The 20653-nt window shown below is 46.4% G+C and overlaps 1 protein-coding gene across 8 annotated transcripts in view; it reads left to right on the top strand.

Moving 5' to 3' along the window:
• FHOD3 (formin homology 2 domain containing 3) overlaps positions 1–20653 on the top strand; it is a 493863-nt gene that overhangs the window by 391703 nt on the left and 81507 nt on the right. For 7 of the 8 annotated variants that reach the window (XM_073790663.1, XM_073790659.1, XM_073790662.1 and 4 more), the window contains one exon: positions 16523–16819. The exons of the other annotated variant lie outside the window; for it this stretch is intronic. In XM_073790663.1, coding sequence (XP_073646764.1) covers positions 16523–16819 — 297 coding nt within the window. The remainder of the gene's footprint in view (positions 1–16522; positions 16820–20653) is intronic. 8 annotated transcript variants of the gene reach the window in all.

Genomic DNA, 20653 nt, shown 5'->3' on the forward strand with positions numbered 1-20653 from the left:
TTTGGAGAAATGTCCATTTAGGTCGTCTGCCCATTTTTGGATTAGGTTGTTTGTTTTTTTGTTATTGAGCTGCATGAGCTGCTTGTAAATTTTGGAGATTAATCCTTGGTCAGTTGCTTCATTTGCAAATATTTTCTCCCATTCTGAGGATTGTCTTTTGGTCTTGTTTATGGTTTCCTTGGCTGTGCAAAAGCTTTGAAGTTTCATTAGGTCCCATTTGTTTATTTTTGTTTTTATTTCCATTTCTCTAGGAGGTGGGTCAAAAAGGATCTTGCTGTGATTTATGTAATAGAGTGTTCTGCCTATGTTTTCCTCTAAGAGTTTGATAGTTTATAGCCTTACATTTAGGTCTTTAATCAATTCTGAGCTTAGTTTTGTGTATAGTGTTAGGGAGTGTTCTAATCTCATACTTTTACATGTACCTGTCCAGTTTTCCCAGCACCACTTTTTTTTTTTTTTTGCAGTACGCGGGCCTCTCACTGTTGTGGCCTCTCCCGTTGGGGAGCACAGGCTCTGGATGCGCAGGCTCAGTGGCCATGGCTCACGGGTCCAGCCGCTCTGTGACATGTGGGATCTTCCCAAACTGAGGCATGAACCCATGTCTCCTGTATGGGCAGGTGGACTCTCAACCACTGCACCAACACCACTTATTGAAGAGGCTGTCCTTTCTCCATTGTACATTCCTGCCTCATTTATCAACGATAAGGTGACCATATGTGTGTGGGTTTATCTTTGGGCTTTCTATCCTGTTCCATTGATCTATCTTTCTGTTTTTGTGCCAGTACCATAGTGTCTTGATTACTGTAGCTTTGTAGTATAGTCTGAAGTCAGGGAGTCTGATTCCTCCAGCTCCGTTTTTCATTCTCAAGATTGCTTTGGCTATTTGGGGTCTTTTATGTTTCCATACAAATTGAGAAATTTTTTGTTCTAGTTCTGTGAAAAATGCCAGTGGTAGTTTGATAGGGATTGCATTGAATCTGTAGATTGCTTTGTGTAGTAGAGTCATTTTCACAATGTTGATTCTTCTAATCCAAGAACATGGCGTATCTCTCCATCTATTTGTATCGTCTTTAATTTCTTTCATCGGTGTCTTATAATTTTCTGCATACAGGTCTTTTGTCTCCTTAGGTAGATTTATTCCTAGATATTTTATTCTTTTTGTTGCATTAGTAAATGTGAGTGTTTCCTTGATTTCACTTTCAGATTTTTCATCATTAGTGGTAGGAATGCCAGAGATTTCTGTGTATTAGTTTTGTATCCTGCTACTTTACCAAATTCATTGGTTAACTCTAGTAGTTTTCTGGTAGCATCTTTAGGATTCTCTATGTACAGTATCATGTCATCTGCAAACAGTGACAGCTTTACTTCTTCTTTTCCAGTTTGGATCCTTTTTTTTCCCTTTTCTTCTAGGCCCTTGTTAAATGTTTCTTGCATTTTGTCTATTCTGTTTCCAAGATTTTGGATCATCTTTACTATCATTATTCTGAATTCTTTTTCAGGTAGACTGCCTATTTCCTCTTCATTTTTTAGGTCTGGTGGGTTTTTATCTTGCTCCTTCATCTGCTGTGTGTTTTTCTGTGTTCTCATTTTGCTTATCTTACTGTGTTTGAGGTCTCCTTTTTGCACGCTGCAGGTTTGTAGTTCCCATGGTTTTTGGTGTCTGTCCCCAGTGGCTTGTGGGTTGTGTAGGCTTCCTGGTGGAGGGGACTAGTGCCTGTGTTCTGGTGGATGAGGTTGGATCTTGTCTTTCTGGTGGGCAGGTCCACGTCTGGTGGTGTGTTTTGGGGTGTCTGTGGCCTTATTATGATTTTAGGCAGCCTCTCTGCTAATGGATGGGGCTGTGTTCCTGTCTTGCTAGTTGTTTGGCATAGGGTGTCCAGCACTGTAGTTTGCTGGTCGTTGAGTGAAGCTGGGTGTTGGTGTTGAGATGGAGATCTCTGGGAGATTTTCGCCGTTTGATATTACGTGGAGCTGGGAGGTCTCTTGTGGACCAGTGTCCTGAAGTTGTCCTCTCCCACCTCAGAGGCACAGCACTGACTCCTGGCTGCAGCACCAAGAGCCTTTCATCCACATGGCTCAGAATAAAAGGGAGAAATAAATAAATAAATAAATAAAAGGGAGAAAATGTAGAAAGAAAGAAGGAGGATAAAATAAAATGAAATAAAGTAAGATAAAATAAAGTTATTAAAATAAAAAATAATTATTAAGAAAAAAATTTTTAAAAAGTAAAAACAAACAAAAAACGGACGGATAGAACCCTAGGACAAATGGTGAAAGCAAAAGTATACAGACAAAATCTCACACAGAAGCATACACATACACACTCACAAAAAGAGGAAAAGGGAAAAAAAAATAAAAATCTTGCTCTCAAAGTCCACCTCCTCAATTTCAGATTTTTTGTTGTCTATTCATGTATTCCACAGATGCAGGATACATCAAGTTGATTGTAGAGATTTAATCCGCTGCTTCTGAGGCTGCTGGGAGAGATTTCCCTTTCTCTTCTTTGTTCTCACAGCTCCCAGGGCTCAGCTTTGGATTTGGCCCCGCCTCTGTGTGTAGGTTGCCAGAGGGTGTCTGTTCTTCGCTCAGACAGGACGGGGTTAAAGGAGCAGCTGCTTCGGGGGCTCTGGCTCACTCAGGCCGGGGGGGAGGGAGGGGCACGATGAGGGGCGAGCCTGCGGCGGCAGAGGCCAGCAGGACGTTGCACCAGCCTGAGGCGCGCCGCGCATTCTCCCAGGGAAGTTGTCCCTGGATCCCGGGACCCTGGCAGTGGCGGGCTGCACAGGCTCCCTGGAAGGGAGGTGTGGATAGTGACCTGTGGTCACACACAGGCTTCTTGGTGGCGGCAGCAGCAGCCTTAGCATCTTATGCCTTTCTCTGGGGTCCGCGCTTTTAGCTGCGGCTTGCACCCATCTCTGGAGCTCCTTTAAGCAGCGCCCTTAATCCCTCGTCCTCGCGCACCAGGAAACAAAGAGGGAAGAAAAAGTCTGTTGCCTCTTCAGCAGGTCCAGACTTTTCCCTGGACTCCCTCCTGGCTAGCCGTGGTGCACTAACCCCCTGCAGGCTGTGTTCATGCTGCCAACCCCAGTCCTCTCCCCGCGCTCCCACTGAAGCCCGAGCCTCAGCTCCCAGCCCCGCCCACCCCGGCGGGTGAGCAGACAAGCCTCTTGGGCTGGTGAGTGCCGGTCGGCACTGATCCTCTGTGCGGGAATCTCTCCACTTTGCCCTCTGCACCCCTGTTGCTGTGTTCTCCTCCACGGCTCCGAAGCTTCCCCCCTCCGCCACCCGCAGTCTCCTCCCGCGAAGAGGCTCCTAGTGTGTGGAAACCTTTCCTCCTTCACGGCTCCCTCCCACTGCTGCAGGTCCCGTCCCTATTCTTTTGTCTCTGTTTTTTCTTTTTTCTTTTGCCCTACCCAGGTACATGGGGAGTTTCTTGCCTTTTGGGAGGTCTGAGGTCTTCTGCCAGCGTTCAGTAGGTGTTCTTTAGGGTTGTTCCACGTGTAGATGTATTTCTGATGTATCTGTGGGGAGGAAGGTGATCGCGTCTTACTCTTCCGCCATCTTCCGAATCTCCCTTCTATCCTGCATTCTTGAGCCCACTTTCTGTGTATGTCTTTTCCTTCTCTTGTGTTTCCCACTTAGAGAATTTCCTTTAGCATTTGTTGTGGAGCTGGTTTGGTGGTGCTGAATTCTCTTCACTTTTGCTTGTCTGTAAAGCTTTTGATTTCTCCGTCGAATGTGAATGAGATCCTTGCCGGATAGAGTAATCTTGGTTTTAGGTTCTTCCCTTTCATCACTTTAAGTATATCATGCCACTCCCTTCTGGCTTGTAGAGTTTCTGCTGAGAAATCAGCTGTTAACCTTATGGGAGTTCTCTTGTATGTTATTTGTCATTTTTCCCTTGCTGCTTTCAGTAAGTTTTCTTCGTCTTTAATTTTTGCCAATTTGATTACTATGTGTCTTGGTGTGTTTCTCCTTGAGTTTATCCTGTATGGGACTCGTTTCGCTTCCTGGACTTGGGTGGCTATTTCCTTTCTCCTGTTAGGGAAGTTTTCAACTATAATCTCTGTAAATATTTTCTCTGGTCCTTTCTCTCTCTCTTCTCCTTCTGGGACCCCTATAATGCGAATGTTGTTGCGTTTAATGTTGTCCCAGAAGTCCCTTAGACTTTCTTCATTTCTGTTCATTCCTTTTTCTTTATTCTGTTCCGCAGCAGTGAATTCCACCATTCTGTCTTCCAGGTCACTTATCCGTTCTTCTGCCTCAGTTATTCTGCTATTGATTCCTTCTAGTGTAGTTTTCATTTCACTTACTGTATTGTTCATCTCTGTTTGTTTGTTCTTTAATATTTCTAGGTCTTTGTTAACCATTTCTTGCATCTTCTTGATCTTTGCCTCCATTGTTTTTCCGAGGTCCTGGATCATCTTCACTATCATTATTCTGAATTGTTTTTCTGGAAGGGTGCCTATCTCCACTTCATTTAGTTGTTTTTCTGGGGTTTTATCTTGTTCCTTCATCTGGTACATAGCCCTATGCCTTTTCATCTTGTCTGTCTTTCTGTGAATGTGGTTTTTGTTCCACAGGCCGCAGGACTGTAGTTCTTCTTATTGGGAAAGTTTTTAAAGAAGGATATTATATGATCAGCATGATAATTTCATAGATGGCAAATAGGCATCAAAATCTGTGAAAGATCCGAGACTTTACCCTACTTATAAGCTAGTAAATTAGCCTGCTTTTGTCTCATGGATGTTGGCAGAAGACACGAAACTCCTGGGTCAGAAACAAAGGACTTTATTACTCATAGCAATAGTAGTAGCCAAAATACCAGCATTTTGCCATTTCTCCAAGCCCCAGTTTCCACCAGGTGATGTGAATAAGCCCAAGTGATACCTGCACACACACTGAATGGAACCCTGAGTTTAAGGACCTCAAATCTTATATTGGGCAGTAAGCGTGTCTTCCCTTTGTCCCAGAGGGAAACATGATCTTGATCACAGTGTGCAATAAACCAGGCAGTAGCTAGCTCCAGAGGGAGACTCTTTCTCTGTCTTTCAAGGCTATTTGCTATGCACACATCCTTAAATAGTCCAGAACAAAGGCTTTCAATGCATCAGCTTGTAAGACCCCAGAAACATGATAGACCCGTGGAGAATTATTTCCAAGTTTTGGGTTATAATGGTTTTCAACCAACTTTTACAATCAGATTTTCATCCTAAGATCTGTTTAATGTAAACAAAAAATTCAAGTTTTAAACAGCCATTACCTTGTTTGTTCTTATTTGACAAAAAGAAAGAGCATCAGGAGCAGTAAAGCCCAGTCTGGAGCAGGCACTGTCTGCATCTGGAGGTGCTACCGGGGAATCTGCAAGGACATCAGTGCCTTTCATCCCAGGTAAAAGCCTTGGGTAAATGCTTCCAGGTATAGTCAGAAGGCCCTCCACAGGTAGGGACAGTGAACATTCTTAAGTCAGTGTGGTACTTCACATTTCCAGAGTCAGTGACTGAGAGCTCGGAAATAGCAAAGAAGAATAACTCTCAGGTTTCTTCTAGCATCTTTATCTGTGCTCAAACTGTACTCCGCCATGTCCACCACTCCTCTTTTCCCCCCAGCACCTCTGCCTCCCCCACACCCCTGTCTTTCCCCCACCCACTCCCATAAAGCATTTGTACAGAATGATACAACGCCGGCAGTGTGGCAAGATAATCAAACATTGGTTTTCCAGTCCTTAAAAGTGTGCTTTTTCAAGAGAATTCCTGGGTTCAGTGAATCTTCAGAGCTTTCCAAAGCTGTAATGTCTTCTGAAGAAGCTGCCTCCACCAGATACTTTGGGAAGTTCCAGTAGCTTTTTGTTGACTTTCTAGATCCAGCAGCTCTGTATCCTTGTGTATCTTCTAGATAATCTCTAGACTCAACATGTTATCGGGCTTTCATGTCTTCTACTTCTGTCATCATTGTTTTCTCATCATTTTGTCTCAACCTTTCTCAGCATCTTGTTTCAGTCTTCTTACTGACTCTTCTTCTGGCTGCCCCCTAAGTGTCAGATTTTTCCAATATTCCTTCCCCAGCAACCCCCTATCTTCATGCCACACCCTCTGGCTGCACCTCCACATCCCCATCTGTGAATTTTTAACTACCTACCAAGTGCTGAAAACCGCCAGGTCTGCATCTCCAGCCGTGGCCTTCTTGAGCTCAGGACACATGTATCCAGTCTCCTTAGGCATCGCCATCTGAATGCTCCTTAGACACTTCAGACTTACCAAGTGCCATTCGGGGGCTTTTCGATGGGAGATGTCACTCATCTCTCACCCATAAAACCCCTAACCTTCTCATACCTCCTAGTCCTCATCTGGTTAAGACCATCTCTCCTGGCCTAGTTATTTAAATTGGAAGCAGACATGTAACTTTGCCTCCCCCCTCAATGCTCACCCCTACATCAAGTCAATCATCAAATGTTTATTTGCTCCTTTCTCTCAAATCAGCCCCCTCCCATGCCTCCCCATTGTCAGTGCCTTAGTCCCAATCTTAACCATATGTCATCTGGACCATTTCAGTAGCTTCTACTATATCTCACCTCTTCCGGGTTCTTCTTACAGCCCAGCCAAAAAAAAGAATCATGTCTGTATCTTGTTTTTAAAATCCTCTAGTGGCTCTCCATCATCTACAATGTGAAGGTAAGATCTTGCATGGCACTCAAGACTCTTGGTTATCCAGTCCTACAGCCAGTCTCTTACCACCATAACCACCTGTACATGTTACTGTCCATCAGGACCAAACCACCCTCAGTCATGGAAAAGTGCTCTATTCTCTCAGGCATGCTTCTGTACTTGAGTGCCTTCACCCATGGGGTGCCCACTGGACTTTTATCCATCTAGTTGAAGCATCTTCTCTAAAGCCTCTTTGAGCCCTCTCTTGTGTTTTCCTTACATCTTGTGCATGCCTGGGATATAGGACTTATTTCACTGTATACACAACAAGTGGTCCTCTCTCCTTTGTGTGCTTCTCAGAGGAGGGCTAGTGCCTGTACTCACCTTTGTTATCTTCCAGTGCTTGAGGCAGAATAAGCCTTCAGGAAATGTTTTATGAGCTAATAAATGAAAAAAGGTAAGCAAGTACATTAATCTACAGAGATAGCTGTTTCCCCTGTATGCAGAAATTTATCGCATGGACCATGACGGAGGGCACATCTTTGACTATATAGGCCCCTCTGTAAAGACTGAAGAAGTGTTGGTGGCCTAATGTAGACAGAGAACTCGGGCAGAAAGTCAACATAATGTACGTAGACCATTTCTTTCTCAGGATCTAACTCTAAAAGAGGGAGAAAATTCAGAGGATGACTCTTGACAAATTGACAATTAAGGTATTCCTTCAACTACCTTTAAAAATACTCCTTATTTTAAGTGAACTTTTCTCCATTTCTTTGTGAATAAATTTGCTAACAAGTGCAAATAAACTGAATTACTGGCTAAGTGGAAAGCCACATCCATTAGTGACTAGACGTAAGTGAGGAAGGGTCAACTTTTAGGGATGAGAATTTAAAAGTGGGATTTCTAGTCATACACCAATTGCAGGCCAGCTGGCTCTGCTTAGGCTTGGCCAGACTCTACTGGCAGGAAGAGCTAACATTTTCTTTAGATATTAATTGTTTTGATCTTATAATGTCTCTTGGATATTACCTAAGAGGCCACTTTAGCCTGAAAAATATTTTAGGGAGATATTTTTTCACATCTGACTTCCTTGTGCCTAGCACAAGGCCTGACGCCTGGGAAGTCTCAGTAAGTATTTATAGGATGAATGAGTGTTGCTACTAATCACATTAGAACATCTCATTAAGAGTAGCTACATCCTGGTAAGCCTGAATTAGCAAAAACCCTCAAGTTTGATCACTTTTTTGCTAGCTGTTATTATTCAGGACCATCCATTTTAATGCTAGTGTATCTCTTCCACAATAGCAGTTTGGGTTTTGATGTCACTGCTGTTTCTGTCTGGGACTTGACAGGAGCTAGGGGTGCTGTTGAAATGCATTGCCGGTTTGGAATTAGACAGTGTCTTTGTCCTTGAGGAAGGGCTTGTCTTTCTATTTGCTCTTGTAAGGAAATGGGCATGTCATTAACCCAGGAGCTTCTCCAGCCCTACTGGGAATGGAAGGATGAACGCATATTGGAGTCTATCCTTGTTTGACACTGAACCAAGACAAGGCCTATCTATCTGACTTTAGAAGAAGAATTTAAATAAGCTCAAAGGAGGTCTTTGTAACTGTGGGTTGATGTTTGGGGTGATATGGTTTGAGTTCAAGGTAACAGCAGAGCAGTAAATGATATGGTCATCTTAAATTGCTTTTCATTTTCTGTTTCTAGTGTGAAATAGAATCTATATATTAATCAATATTACAGTAATTGCACCTGAAACTGGCTTCTTCTTTTTTTGTCCTGTATGATATTACAGTAGAGTTATATCATATACATGTTTAACCAAGTGAATTTAATCAGGAGCATAATCTGAGGGCCAAAAGGGGGGAGTGAAAATTGCAATTTAAATAGTGCTTGTAATCCTGCTTAACATACAACTCAGGTGTGTGTCCCCAGGTGAACACAACATGAGGGCCATGGATCTGTTTTGTTCTTGAGCCATTCCTGACTCTCATGTGCCTCTTGTCATTTGAACAACTTGCTGCACCCAGTGTGATTTAAGAGTTTAAGAACCTGTATTTGGAGATAACATGGCCCGTGACTATAAGCCCAGGACTTCTTACAGCGTTGCACTGAAACTCAGTGAAAACCTGGATTGTCAGAACTCTGAGGGTGGGTGTGGGATCCTACAAGGTGGCATCTTCCAAAAGGACTTTTGAAGGTAATCTTGACCATATATGGTTTTCATCTTAAGAGGTGGCTTAGGCCCGAACCTGTTTGGAAGATCTAGCTCTAATTTTGAGGACAAAGCTGGGCTTAATTTTAAAGGCATACAAATTCATTAGACCCATGAATCAGTATTTTGCAGGTAGTGTCTTTTGGGAAAGCTGAAGTAGGCTGAATTTGTGCCCATCCTAATGAAACTATTCCTGTAGAGCAATGATTCTCAACCAGGAGTGATTTTTTGCTCCCAGCGGACATTTGGTAGCATCTGAAGACATTTTTCGTTGTCACAACTGGGGAGGAAGTGGTATTGGCCTCCAGTGGGTGGAAGCGAGGAGTGCTGCTAAATATCCCATAATGCACAGGATAATAGGATACAGTGCCACCCACAACAAAGACTTATCTGACCCCAAATATCCAAAGTACTGAGTCTGAGAAATCCTGCTCTAGAGTGAATCTGAGTGAACAGCTTTGCAAGAATTGGCCCAACACCAAAAGCAAAATCTAAAGAATTTTCAAAGTTGTGAGCTTCATCTCATGGGACCTTTTTCACATTTATATGATTAAACCACAAGTTTAAAGTCGGTGGTGTTAGTTATTAGCTCTGAACGGGGGAGGTCCCTGGAATCTACACAGTTTGGAGCAACTATTATAGAACTGGCTGGCCCAGCCCTCAGTTTCATAAGACCTGCCAGAAAGCCAAGTCCTGGCAAAGTCATCGAGACACCATCACAGACTGAAATCAATTGAAGCCACCCAAAGACTTATTAAGTTCAGATCTTTCTACCAGCAATTTATCTCTTCAAAGAAAAATTGCATGACAGGAGATTCCAGTTGGACACTCTGGACTCAGCTGTCAGGGACATTGATGAAAGCAGAGCTGGAACATTTGTGCCCACTTTTTGTTTTGTGTTGTTTTGTTCTTTCAGGAATGATTATATACTTGTCCTTTGCGGCTTAAGTCACCCACCGCACAGTGTAACATCATGATTAACAGCCCAGGCTTTTCTATCAGGCCAATCCAAGTTCAAATCCCAGCTCTGCTCATCAGCAAGGTTCTGTTGGAAGTAGATGACGCATGCTCAGAGGGTGCCCGCAGGCAGGCAGTGAAGGGACGGTTTGCAGAGGTGCGGAGAGGGTCGCGGGACCATCAGAGGGCAGGGAAGCACCCAGAGACTAGCAGCAGTGGGAAACTGCCAACACTGTTTCTGCCTCCAGGCCTGGAAAAACTTAGTGAACAGCTAGGACTTGGTAAGAGCTGTAGCCTTGGGAGGGAGCCCTGGGGACAGAAAAGCTGGCCTGGCACCTTCTGCCAAAGTGGCCCCCCATAAATACGCCAGCCTCTCCTTCCTCCTAGCTTTGCAGGTACCTCCCGGGGCCGACCTGTCTGAAAGTGAGAGGGAACGCAAACTCTGCAGAGACCAGCCTCCCAGGGCACAAAGCAGCACAAAGAATGGGTCTAGAAGAGCAGGCCGAGAGTGTTCAGTATGCTCTGTAGCCCTGGACAAGTTACTTAACCTCTCCGAACATCATTCCTCATTTCTCACATGGGAACATTAATCTTCATATTGTTGGCATGAGAATCAAATAGGGTGATGTGTCTATAGTTCCTAGGACGGCACCAGTGTGTTGAAGGCACTCTATAGACGGTAGCATTTATTTTTACTTCACTTAAGGCCAAATGGGGCCTGATGTCGAGTAAGATTTTGCGGATCAGATGAGAAGTTGGTGCTGAACTAGCTAGTCTGAGTCAATGTCTGCCCCGGCTGACTTGGAACAGGGGATGAGCTGAAGTCCTCAAGGCCTGCTCTTTCCTCTTCTCACCCCAGTGTTGTGATCTGCATGAGGGACGTCCCAGTCATCAGACGGGGCACCCTTTTTTACTCTCAACAAACACACTTAGGTTTTTCCTCTTTCACTGTGGTTCTCACGTTGATGGGCTCCTACCCTGGCTCCCCAGCCTCTCTCTCCTGTAATGTCTATTTCCTTTGGTTAAAGAATTCCCTTTAGTGGCCGTGTTCAGGTTATGGGTCCTTCCCCACAGGCTGGCAGCAGCCAGGTTCCTTGTTACTTCCTTCTGAATGTACCGTGGACCTCTTCCTTCCTGTTATATCTCCCACATTCCATGAGTTATCCCTTACCATATCCTTTTATACAGTTTAATTTTGTTTTGTTGGGTTTTTTTTCTCCTCCCTATACTCCCCCACCTCCAACCTTAAAATTTAGTTTAAAGTTCTCTGAATCAGGTCAGTGCAGGTTCTGGCCAAATACATTTTTCTGGCCTTTGCTAAGTATGTTCTCTCAATGCCAAGATCCCATCAGTCTGCTCTCTCAGGCTGTGGTCCAGCAAGACAGATCCCAGTTTTGGACGCCTTCTATGTTGCCAGGCATTTCTTGCCATGTCCTCATTTCACTTCCAAGCTCGCACCCACCGTGGGGAGAAGGGCTGTTGGGCACCTGGGCCTGGGCCTTCGCTGTTCCCTCCCAGCCTCAGCTTTCTGAGGGCGGTAAGAGACCCCTCCCCACAGAGACCCCTCCCCACAGAGGGGTCTGAGGGTTTAGTAGAGAGTTGGTGCGCAGGGCTCAGGAACAGCGCCCCAAAGGGGGCCACAGGCCTGCAGCACCCCTGCTCTCCTCGAATGCAAACACACTGCTTCCTCCAGGGGATCCTGGGATGGAAAACTGCTTCCCACTGTCCAGAATCTCTGTCACTTGCCCATGTGTTCTTCCACTGATGCCATTTATTCATCTTCTTCTCTTGAGCCCCCCTGACTGGCATTCACCTCTTCCTCCTCAGTCTCTTTGTGGGGTTTGCTTCCCGAATGCTCACCCAACACTGACTAAGAGCCTCCTCTGAAGCTACAGGCCCACCTCAGCTGTCCCAGCCAGAAGTGTGGTTTGCCTGTGATTTGGGTGTCGTCAGGGGTCCTCTCAGACAAAGTGAAATGTGGCCTGTCTCTCCGTGAAGCAGCCATCACTGCCCTCTGTGTAAAGCCCCAGGTCCTTAACTCACCTTATGAGGCCCGTTGCCCCAGCCACTGCCGCCGGACAGCTTTCATTCCTCCTGCCCACCCTGTGCTCCCGGCTGCATGTGCTCTTTCCTTCTGCCCAGAACATTTGTGTCCAGTTTTCCCTCTTAAACTCCTTTTCATCCTTGGAGACTCTGCTTAAATGTCCTTTTGGCACAGAGACTCATGACCCGTCCTAGGCTTTGCAAAAACCCTTGCCAGACCTTCTCAGGGCAACATGAATTTGCTCTTAGAATATCCATCATGTTTATAAATGTTTTTTATTGTGTCTGGTGGGAGCTGAGGGGCTGGGATTTCCCTGTGTCCGTTGGTGTTAGGGTTTGCCCACCTTTGCCGTGCTGAGGCCACGGGTGACATGTAGGATCTCTTAGCATCCCTGTAACCTCCATAGCAACAAGACCTGGGTCTGTCTTGTGTGTCCATGTGCCTCTCACCACTGGTACTGTTGTTGGGTATCAGTGAGAAGTTGTGAGCAATTTTCATCCCTTGGTATTGACAAATATCTTAGCTCCCTTGAGGACTTTTCCTGCAGACTTTCACGGTCCCTCGTATTTCCAGGGGACTCGGCAAGGGTAGATGATACTTTTTCAAACCAGGTCTGCTGAGAGGGCAGCTGGTGTGGCTCAGGGCAGTGACTCTGAAGGAATGGTTGTGAGTATGTGGACGGGACTGCTGGTGACCGAGGTCCTGATGAAAGAGAATAGGAAGGCGGGCAGAAACGTTCGGGAATTCAGTGTGTAGTCTCACAGTGTTTCCTGTGTCCATGAGAACTTTGTGAGAAGATGCTGGCCCCAAGACCACACTGGGGGCCCTTGGACGTGAGAGGAAGGCAGAGTCTTGGTCCCCAGAGAACTTGTGCCTTGTCAGTCCTGTGTTTGATTAATACAGCTCGAGGAGGGCTCAGCCGTGGGTCCTTTCCAGGGACTCCCTGCTGCTTGGTACCCAGGACCCTCACTTGGGTGCCTGGCCGCACACCACCGTGACCCCCATTGATAGGATTTTATGTCCCGTGTCACTAGCCAAGCGGTGAGCCCTCTGAAAGCAGGGGTGTGTGTTGTGCCCTTGACACATGCGTCGCCTGGTGTATTGAGTGCAGAGGGTGTCAGGAATGGGCAGCCACACGTGTTTGCTCTCTCAGCTCCATGCTCCATCTTTGGTGGCTTGGCTCGACTTGACTGTGTGTGAATTTTATTTAATTTGTTCATCATTAGAACAGCTTCACACCCTGCAGAAGTGCAGTGAGGCCTTGCGGACACTGAGCCTGCATTCTGGTCAAGAGGTAGTTTTGGAGATGATTTCCTCCGCAGCAGTGATGAAAGAGAGAAACTACCCCAGCGGCTCTAGAGCACATTTAAATGTCTGACTCCAGGAAGTAAGGCTGGAACGTAGGGGGATGAAATTACACTATTAATTCCCAAGAATGTGTGGCTTTCTAGAGCTTGCATGTCCATTGCCTCACTTGTTCCTGCAACTGCCGGCTGATCAGGGGCCAGAGTCACTGCTGAAGTGGAAGGAAACATGCATGTAGGCTGGAGTCAAAACAGCCATCAAATCGTGGATCCTTCCTGCTTTGTCTGCCAGTCTCCTGGGGATGATGAGTAGACTCAGGCTGATGGCAACCAACTGCACCCATCTCCCCGTCAGTGGTAAAGCCCCACAGAGGCACCCTTGCCAGTTTTGCCATATGCTCACCAATTAAAACTTCAATGCACGCCACATGCTAGGCTGTTGGAAACACATTCTCGTTTTGATGTGGCTATTCTGAAGTAAATGTGTGCAAGAACATATGCTTTCTGTCAACCAAACGATGACACTGCTGTTGCTAAAACTATGCTTTTGCCGTGCTAGTAAAACGATGGGGCTCTGTTTCTCTTTGCTAAATGCTCTATTATCAAATGAAAAAGAAATACCATAAAAAGTCCTTCAGCACCAAAGGGAATTTTTCTCAAAGGTTTTTTCACTCTTTCCCTGTACCCAGCCTGGTTTTTGCTTTTAAGGAAGAATGCCTGGGACTCCCCTGGTGGCGCAGTGGTTAAGAATCTGCCTGCCAATGCAGGGGACACGGGTTTGAGCCCTGGTCCGGGAAGATCCCACGTGCCGCGGAGCAACTAAGCCCGTGTGCCACGACTACTGAGCCCGTGTGCCACAACTACTGAAGGCCACACGCCTAGAGCCTGAGCTCCAAAACAAGAGAAGCCACCGCATTGAGAAGCCCGGGCACCAGAACGAAGAGTAGCCCCTGCTCACCGCAACTAGAGGAAGCCCATGCGTGGCAACGAAGACCTAACGCAGCCTAAATAAATAAATGAAGGAAGGAAAGAAGGAAGGAAGGATGAATGCCTGACACACCCATCTTGAGCACACGGGTTCACAGTCGTGTGCCCTTCAATTTCCTCCTGCTACTGCCAGCCAGTGCATCTCAGCCTGGAAACTTTGCTCTCTTATCACCAGTTCCAAAACCATCCCTCTTGGGGACACCCAGCAGACAGCAGAGGGCCTTTGCCACCCCGTCCTCATTTCCCCCATTCTCCCCAGGAAGCAGGTGCATGTACTAGGCTGGAGTCCCCAGCAGAAGACGTATAATGTGTCATCAAGCCCGGGCAGGCAGAAGTCCCTCTGTCCTCTACACCCAGTTCCTACCTGAAGGGCACTGGTGCAGTTCCCACGGAGGAGGATTTCTTCCGTGTGGAGGTTGGAAGTTACCCAGGATATAAGGAGAGGCTGGCATTTCATTCTCTGCACTGCCTCCCTCTCTCACCCCACAATTCCATACTCATTCTCTGAGGAAGGCAGCCTGAGAGCAGGTGAGGGGCGGGGGTTCTGGACCCAGTGAGTCCTGGCAGAATGACTTCTTGCAGGGACGCTGAGGGCAGGTGGGCCCCCTGCCCAGTGAGGCCTGGCCTGCTGGGAGACCTGCTCTGGGCACCCCATTGCCAGCCATCCCTGCTCACCTGAGCTGGCAGGATATCTCCACAGAGAGAGAGAGCCCTCTGATCCGCCTGTTCTTATAGGGTCAGGGCAGGCCCCTTACATGCACCAATCCTGCCTGAATCTCTATTGCTTCGAGCAGTGTGTACGTAGGGCTGGAGCACATGCTCTTGGTGGCACTGCCAGGATTCCAGCAATGTGGCTCTGCTAAGCCATGAGGGTCAGACCCTCAGGAGTGACTCGTCCTCCTCTGGCCTTCACAGATGACATTTTTTTTTTTAAATTCCCAATCATTTTGCTACCCATTCACAGCTCACATCTGAGAGGGTTGCTCAGCAAAAACATGCCTACGGCAGACTGTGCCATTTCCCTGCTTCCTAGGGGACACCCACGGAGACTGAGCAGCAAATCTCCAGCCCCGACAGGTTTACAGAGTTCTGTGCCCGTGAGTGCTTCTTCTAAGTCACTTTCAAGTGTATGGAATAACTTCACGTTACGAGCAAACGTAATTCAAGCAAAGGGTGATGGACCTCACTGGTTTAGCCACTGATAGAACATCAGGCTGCTCTTTGCTTATCAGCTTGATTCACCATGGACTTTTCTCCTCTTTCCCTGAAGAGGCAAAAGGATCATGTATTAGTTTGCTATTGCTGTGTAACAAGTTACCACAAACATAGCTGTTCAAAACAGCACCCATTTATATTATCTCACAGTTTCCATAGGTCAGAAGCCCAGCATGGCTAACTGGGTTCTCAGCCGGGGGTATCACAAGGCCACAGTCAAGGTTGTGGCTGGCTGGGCTCTTATCGGGAGGCCCTGGCAAGAGTCCACCTCCAGGTTCATTCGGGTCGTTGGCAGAATTCAGTTTCTTGTGCTTGCAGGACCGAGGTCCCTGCTCCTCGCTGGCTGTCGGCCAGGAGTCATTCTCAGCTTCTAGAGGCCACCACATTCCTCATCACACGCCCCCCCCCCCATCTTTAAAACCAGCACTGATGTGTCAAATACTTTTTTAAAAAATAAATTTATTTATTTTAGTTATCTTTGGCCGCATTGGGTCTTCGTTGCTGTGCACAGGCTTTCTCTAGTTGCGGCAGGTTGGGGGCTACTCTTTGTTGCAATGAGCGTGCTTCTCATTGCGGTGGCTTCTCTTGTTGCGGAGCGTGGGCTCTAGGTACACGGGCTTTAGTAGTTGTGGCACACGGGCTCAGCAGTTGTGGCTCGTGGGCTCTAGAGCACAGGGTCAGTAGTTGTGGTGCACGGGCTTAGTTGCTCTGCGGCATGTGGCATCTTCCCAGACCAGGGATCGAACCCGTGTCCCCTGCATCGGCAGGCAGATTCTTAACCACTACGCCACCAGGGAAGTACTTCATCAAATATTTCTTGTGCTTCTAATCTCTGACATTCTTTTCTGATGCTAACCAGAAAACACTCTGTTTTTAAAAGGCTCACCAGGTTAGATCAGGCCTACCTGGATAAGCTCCGTATCTTAAGGTCAAGAGACTTGAGACGTGAACACCAGCTGCACGGCCCCTTCCCTGCAGTGCCTCAGTCTGTGTTTGACTGAATAACCAGGGGACGGGAATCTCAGGGGCCAGTTTAGAATTCTGCCTGCCTCAGACAGCACGAAGAAATCAGCCTCATGTTCAATCTCACCCTCACTCGACGCTTCCTAGAAATTCCTGTCCTGCTCATAATCTCCACTGTTATCTCCCTCAGCGAGCACCGGGGATCCTGAGCCCGAACCAGAGGCAGAAGCAGAGGCAGAGGCAGAGGCGGGACGGGTGGCCGATGAGGCCAGCCGGGAACTAGCCCCTGCCCACGTGGGAGCAGAGAGCGAGGTGGAGCGGGCCCTGGAGCCAGAGGCTGAAGAGCGAGCCTCCCTGAGCGAGAAGGAGCAACAGAATGAGGCAGTGAACGAGCGGGACAACTGCTCGGCCTCCAGCGTCTCGTCCTCCAGCAGCACGTTGGAGAGGGAGGACAAGGAGGACAAGCTCTCTCGGGACAGGGGGACCGGTAAGGAGGCCCCCTTTCCCCGTGAACACATCCCAGGGAATGCCGGGGCAGGGGACCTGGTTTGCTGGCCTCTGAGCTGACCGGCTGGCCCAGCTCACTCCCCAGACTGTCCCCCAGTGTCTGGAGCGGGGTGTGGCCCCACTCAGCCAGCCAGCAGCTTCCTGCCCTGCAGAAGGGCCCTGACCCTCTGCCACAAGGCTGCACCATCACTTCTACAGCTGGGAAAAGGCCCTGATAATGAGGGCAACAAGGGACTTTTCCTGAGGAACAAACCCCAGAAGAGAAATTCCTCATTTCCTTCTAACTGTTTAATTGTGAGTAGTAAGTGTGGCTTTTTTCTGATTTAAATTTAGAGACATGTCATGTTGTTGTCTACTCCCTTGAAAGAGTGTTTGCAAGGAAGTGTGTTAAGCCACTATGACTGAACATTGCAGACCAGAGCAGATTTGGTGAAATGAATCATATGAGTACTTTGAAAACCTGCCAGTTCACAGCATGCAGAGATCAATTTGATGTGCTCAGCTGGAATGTATGTCCTTTAGGTAATTTTCCGCAATATGCTCAGGACCACTCTTTTCTTCGATACTAAGTACGTGCTTTTTCTTATGGAATCATACCTTTTTGGTGTTATCCCCAATATTCGTTCAGTTTCTCCTGTTTAATGGTGACTTTATGTTTAGGGATCAAATGGAATGTTAGTCCTCACTAGGGACTTGGGGAGGGTGCCACAGAGGGTTCTAGAAATTGTAAACGATTCAAATAATCATTTGAATTATGATTCATATGTGACACCATGGAGTTGGTTTTCCTACCCATGATCCGTACACTCTCAGGGTGGCAGGAAGCCACCTCTTTCAACTGACTCTCCTCACCAGTGAAGGCATGTCTTATGGGCCAGGCTTCATTAAGGCTACACAGTGACACAGACTCAAGGAACTTACATCTTAGGCCCAAAGGGCAGCTGCAAGGGCCTGCCAATGAGTGGCACAACCCAGGCATGATATGTTAGTTCACAGATTAAGAATACATTGTCCCTGAAGCCTGGATGAGTGAACAAAGATTGAATGAATGAATGAAGCCATAATGTCTCCTAGGAGACCTGTCAATCAATGGCTTAGTCTAAATAGTTAATATTTGAGTTTTCACAGTTATATTATTCGATTTTATTCTATATATCACTGGTCACCATTATATAGTGAAAAAGGAGGACTTAAAATACTTTATGTCTTAGGAATTATTGCATTGAAAATCTTGTGTCTGGTTGAAGATGTATGTGCTAAAAGGATTACGTATATTGATACTAAATTTCTTTCAAAGTCAGATTACAGTTACACTCTCAAATTCTACTTGTCGTTATTCACATTTAACGTAATTATGGTCACAGTACAGGGTGTCGGGTAAGTCTGCTTGATCATTTGCCCTTAAATGTGTTTTATTCTATTACGAGTAGCTTGAAGTATTATTCATCATAACTAGGTTTAGCAGGCCTAAAACATATAAACAAGTTGGATTAGTAAAAATAAGCCAGGGAACAGAGCTTTCGTGGATCAGATTGCCCAATATCCTTCCAAATAAGGACAACTTTCCAAAAATGGAGACTCTGCTCCCAGTGAAGAACCATTGACTTTCTCCCAAAAGCTGGTGGTGTCCAGGAATTGGAGCTTTGCAGTGACTTTTCTGCTTCAGTCTGGTGCTGTTAAGAGATGTGACCATGATTATTTGTTGTAGCTTATTGGTTCCTAAAAATTCCCGCTGCTCATGGGCACATCAGCCGCTGTGGAGACAGAGAAGCTCTCTCACCATAGCTTTTGCTTTTCAGAATTTTCTCAATTAAATCACAAAGGCAATCAAAGTGATTCCCAGTCTTATTTCTCACAGTTGTACTTATTACTTGAGAATGAATTTGTAGGGCTTGAAAGAGACCCAACTTATTGCAGATGTGTGTTTTTATTTTTCTTTGTTTTCATGTGTTCCACTCCCTGGCATTAGAGTAAGAGGCTTTACTGTAGCATTCATCACACTTTGTTGTAGTTACTTGTATAACTGTCCTTTGTCTCTATTTGAATGTAAGCTTTGTGAGGATGGGGTTGTCTATCTTATTCATTGTGAGTTCTTACTTCCTGGCTGGGTGCCCAGAACATAGTAGGGGCTCATAAAACCACTGATGAATAAATGAATGAATCTGGCTAAGATGGAGACGCCCCCGTTGCTCCCAGGTCCTCCGTTTTACAACTAAAATACCAACACCCTGGATGTAACAGAACAGCCAATCATAGGAGGACTCTGAAAGTTGGAAAGAATGAAGCAGACTGCCTAGGAGGCTTTAGACTTGAATGACATGGCAGTGCAGCTTCAAGGAAAGCCGATTCCCTTAGCCAAAGGATCGGAAAAGGCGTTGCCTAACAGAACAGAAAATCTTTTCTGCTGTTAATAAGTGCTCTATCCTAAATAAGGTCTAATGGAAAATTTGCCACTGTCCCACCTCTCCCCCTAACCCAGTGGTTTCAGTGAGACTGAAGAGGAAGTGGCTTTCTATACAGCACCCCCATAGAGATAGGAGTGACAATTCTGCCGTTCCTTCCCCTCCTCAACTCTGTGGTGTCAGCGGGACTCAGAAGGGAGCCAGTCTTCTATCCCCTGCCCGGTAGAAGCAGGTAGTGCTCCAGTTCCCCTGCTGGGGTGGTGTTGGCCTAATGGGGAGCTCAGTCTGTCCCCTGAAGGGGAGAAGCAAGTGGGTCCCAATTCCTCCAACAGCGTAGTGTCTATGGGGTCCTGTGGGGATCTGAGCCTTCACCCTCACCCAGAAGGAGCTAGACTTAATGAGGAGTGGAGAGGGGACTAATAGCATTCTCTGTCCCCACCACCACCATCCTTGTCCCTGATGCTGATGGGAGCACAGCAGAGAGCTGAGCTTCCATCGCCATCTGGTATAAACAAGGTAGAATGATGTGGCTGGAGGTGGTACTAGTCTGCACTCTGTTCTCCCCAAGCCAGAATCAGTGGGGACTGGTGGGAAGCTGAGCCTTCACCTCACTTGGAGGCAATGAGCCAACGTGAGTTAGTGCTTCACCTCCACTGGGAAGATGCTGGTGGGGTCAAGGGGGCGCTGAACCTCCAACCTACCCATCTGCAGTGAGGGAGTGTGAGTCAGCCCTCTTCCTGGGTGGTGACAGTGGGACCCAGCAGGGAGCTGAACATCTACCTGCACCAAGCCCTGTATGCTACACCCCAAAAGGGTGACTACCTGCTAAAAGAGAAGATTAAATATTATCCAGAGTCTGTCAGATGATACCGAAAATATCCAGGATACAATCGAAAATCACTCATCATATCAAGAAGTAGGGCAGTCACATCTTGAATGGGAAAAGACCATCCACAGGTGCCAACACTGAGATGAATCAGATGCTGGAATTATCTGTCAAAAATTTTAAAGCAGTCATCAAAATAATGCTTCAGTGGACAGTTACAAACACTCAGGACTCAGGAAATACACGAAAAAAAATCTTAGCAAAGAAACAGGAGTTATTAAAAAAGAACCCAAGGGAAATTATAGAACTGGAAAATACAGTAACTGAAATAAAATTTTTGACATGCTTTATTGTTGATTGGAGACAACAAAGAAAATAATCAGTGTTCTTGAAAACAGATCAGTAGAAATTACCAAATCTGAATAACAGAGAAAAAAATAGACTAGAAAAAATGAACAGAGCCTCGGGGACCCATGGGATTATGTCAATAAAACTAACATTCATTTCATCCGAGTCTGAGAATAAGAGGAGAGAGAGTGCAGTGTGGAAAGATATTTGAGGAAATAATGGCTGAAAATTTCCCAAG

Source organism: Tursiops truncatus, chromosome 13, assembly GCF_011762595.2.
Source record: "Tursiops truncatus isolate mTurTru1 chromosome 13, mTurTru1.mat.Y, whole genome shotgun sequence".
NCBI lineage: Eukaryota > Metazoa > Chordata > Mammalia > Artiodactyla > Delphinidae > Tursiops > Tursiops truncatus.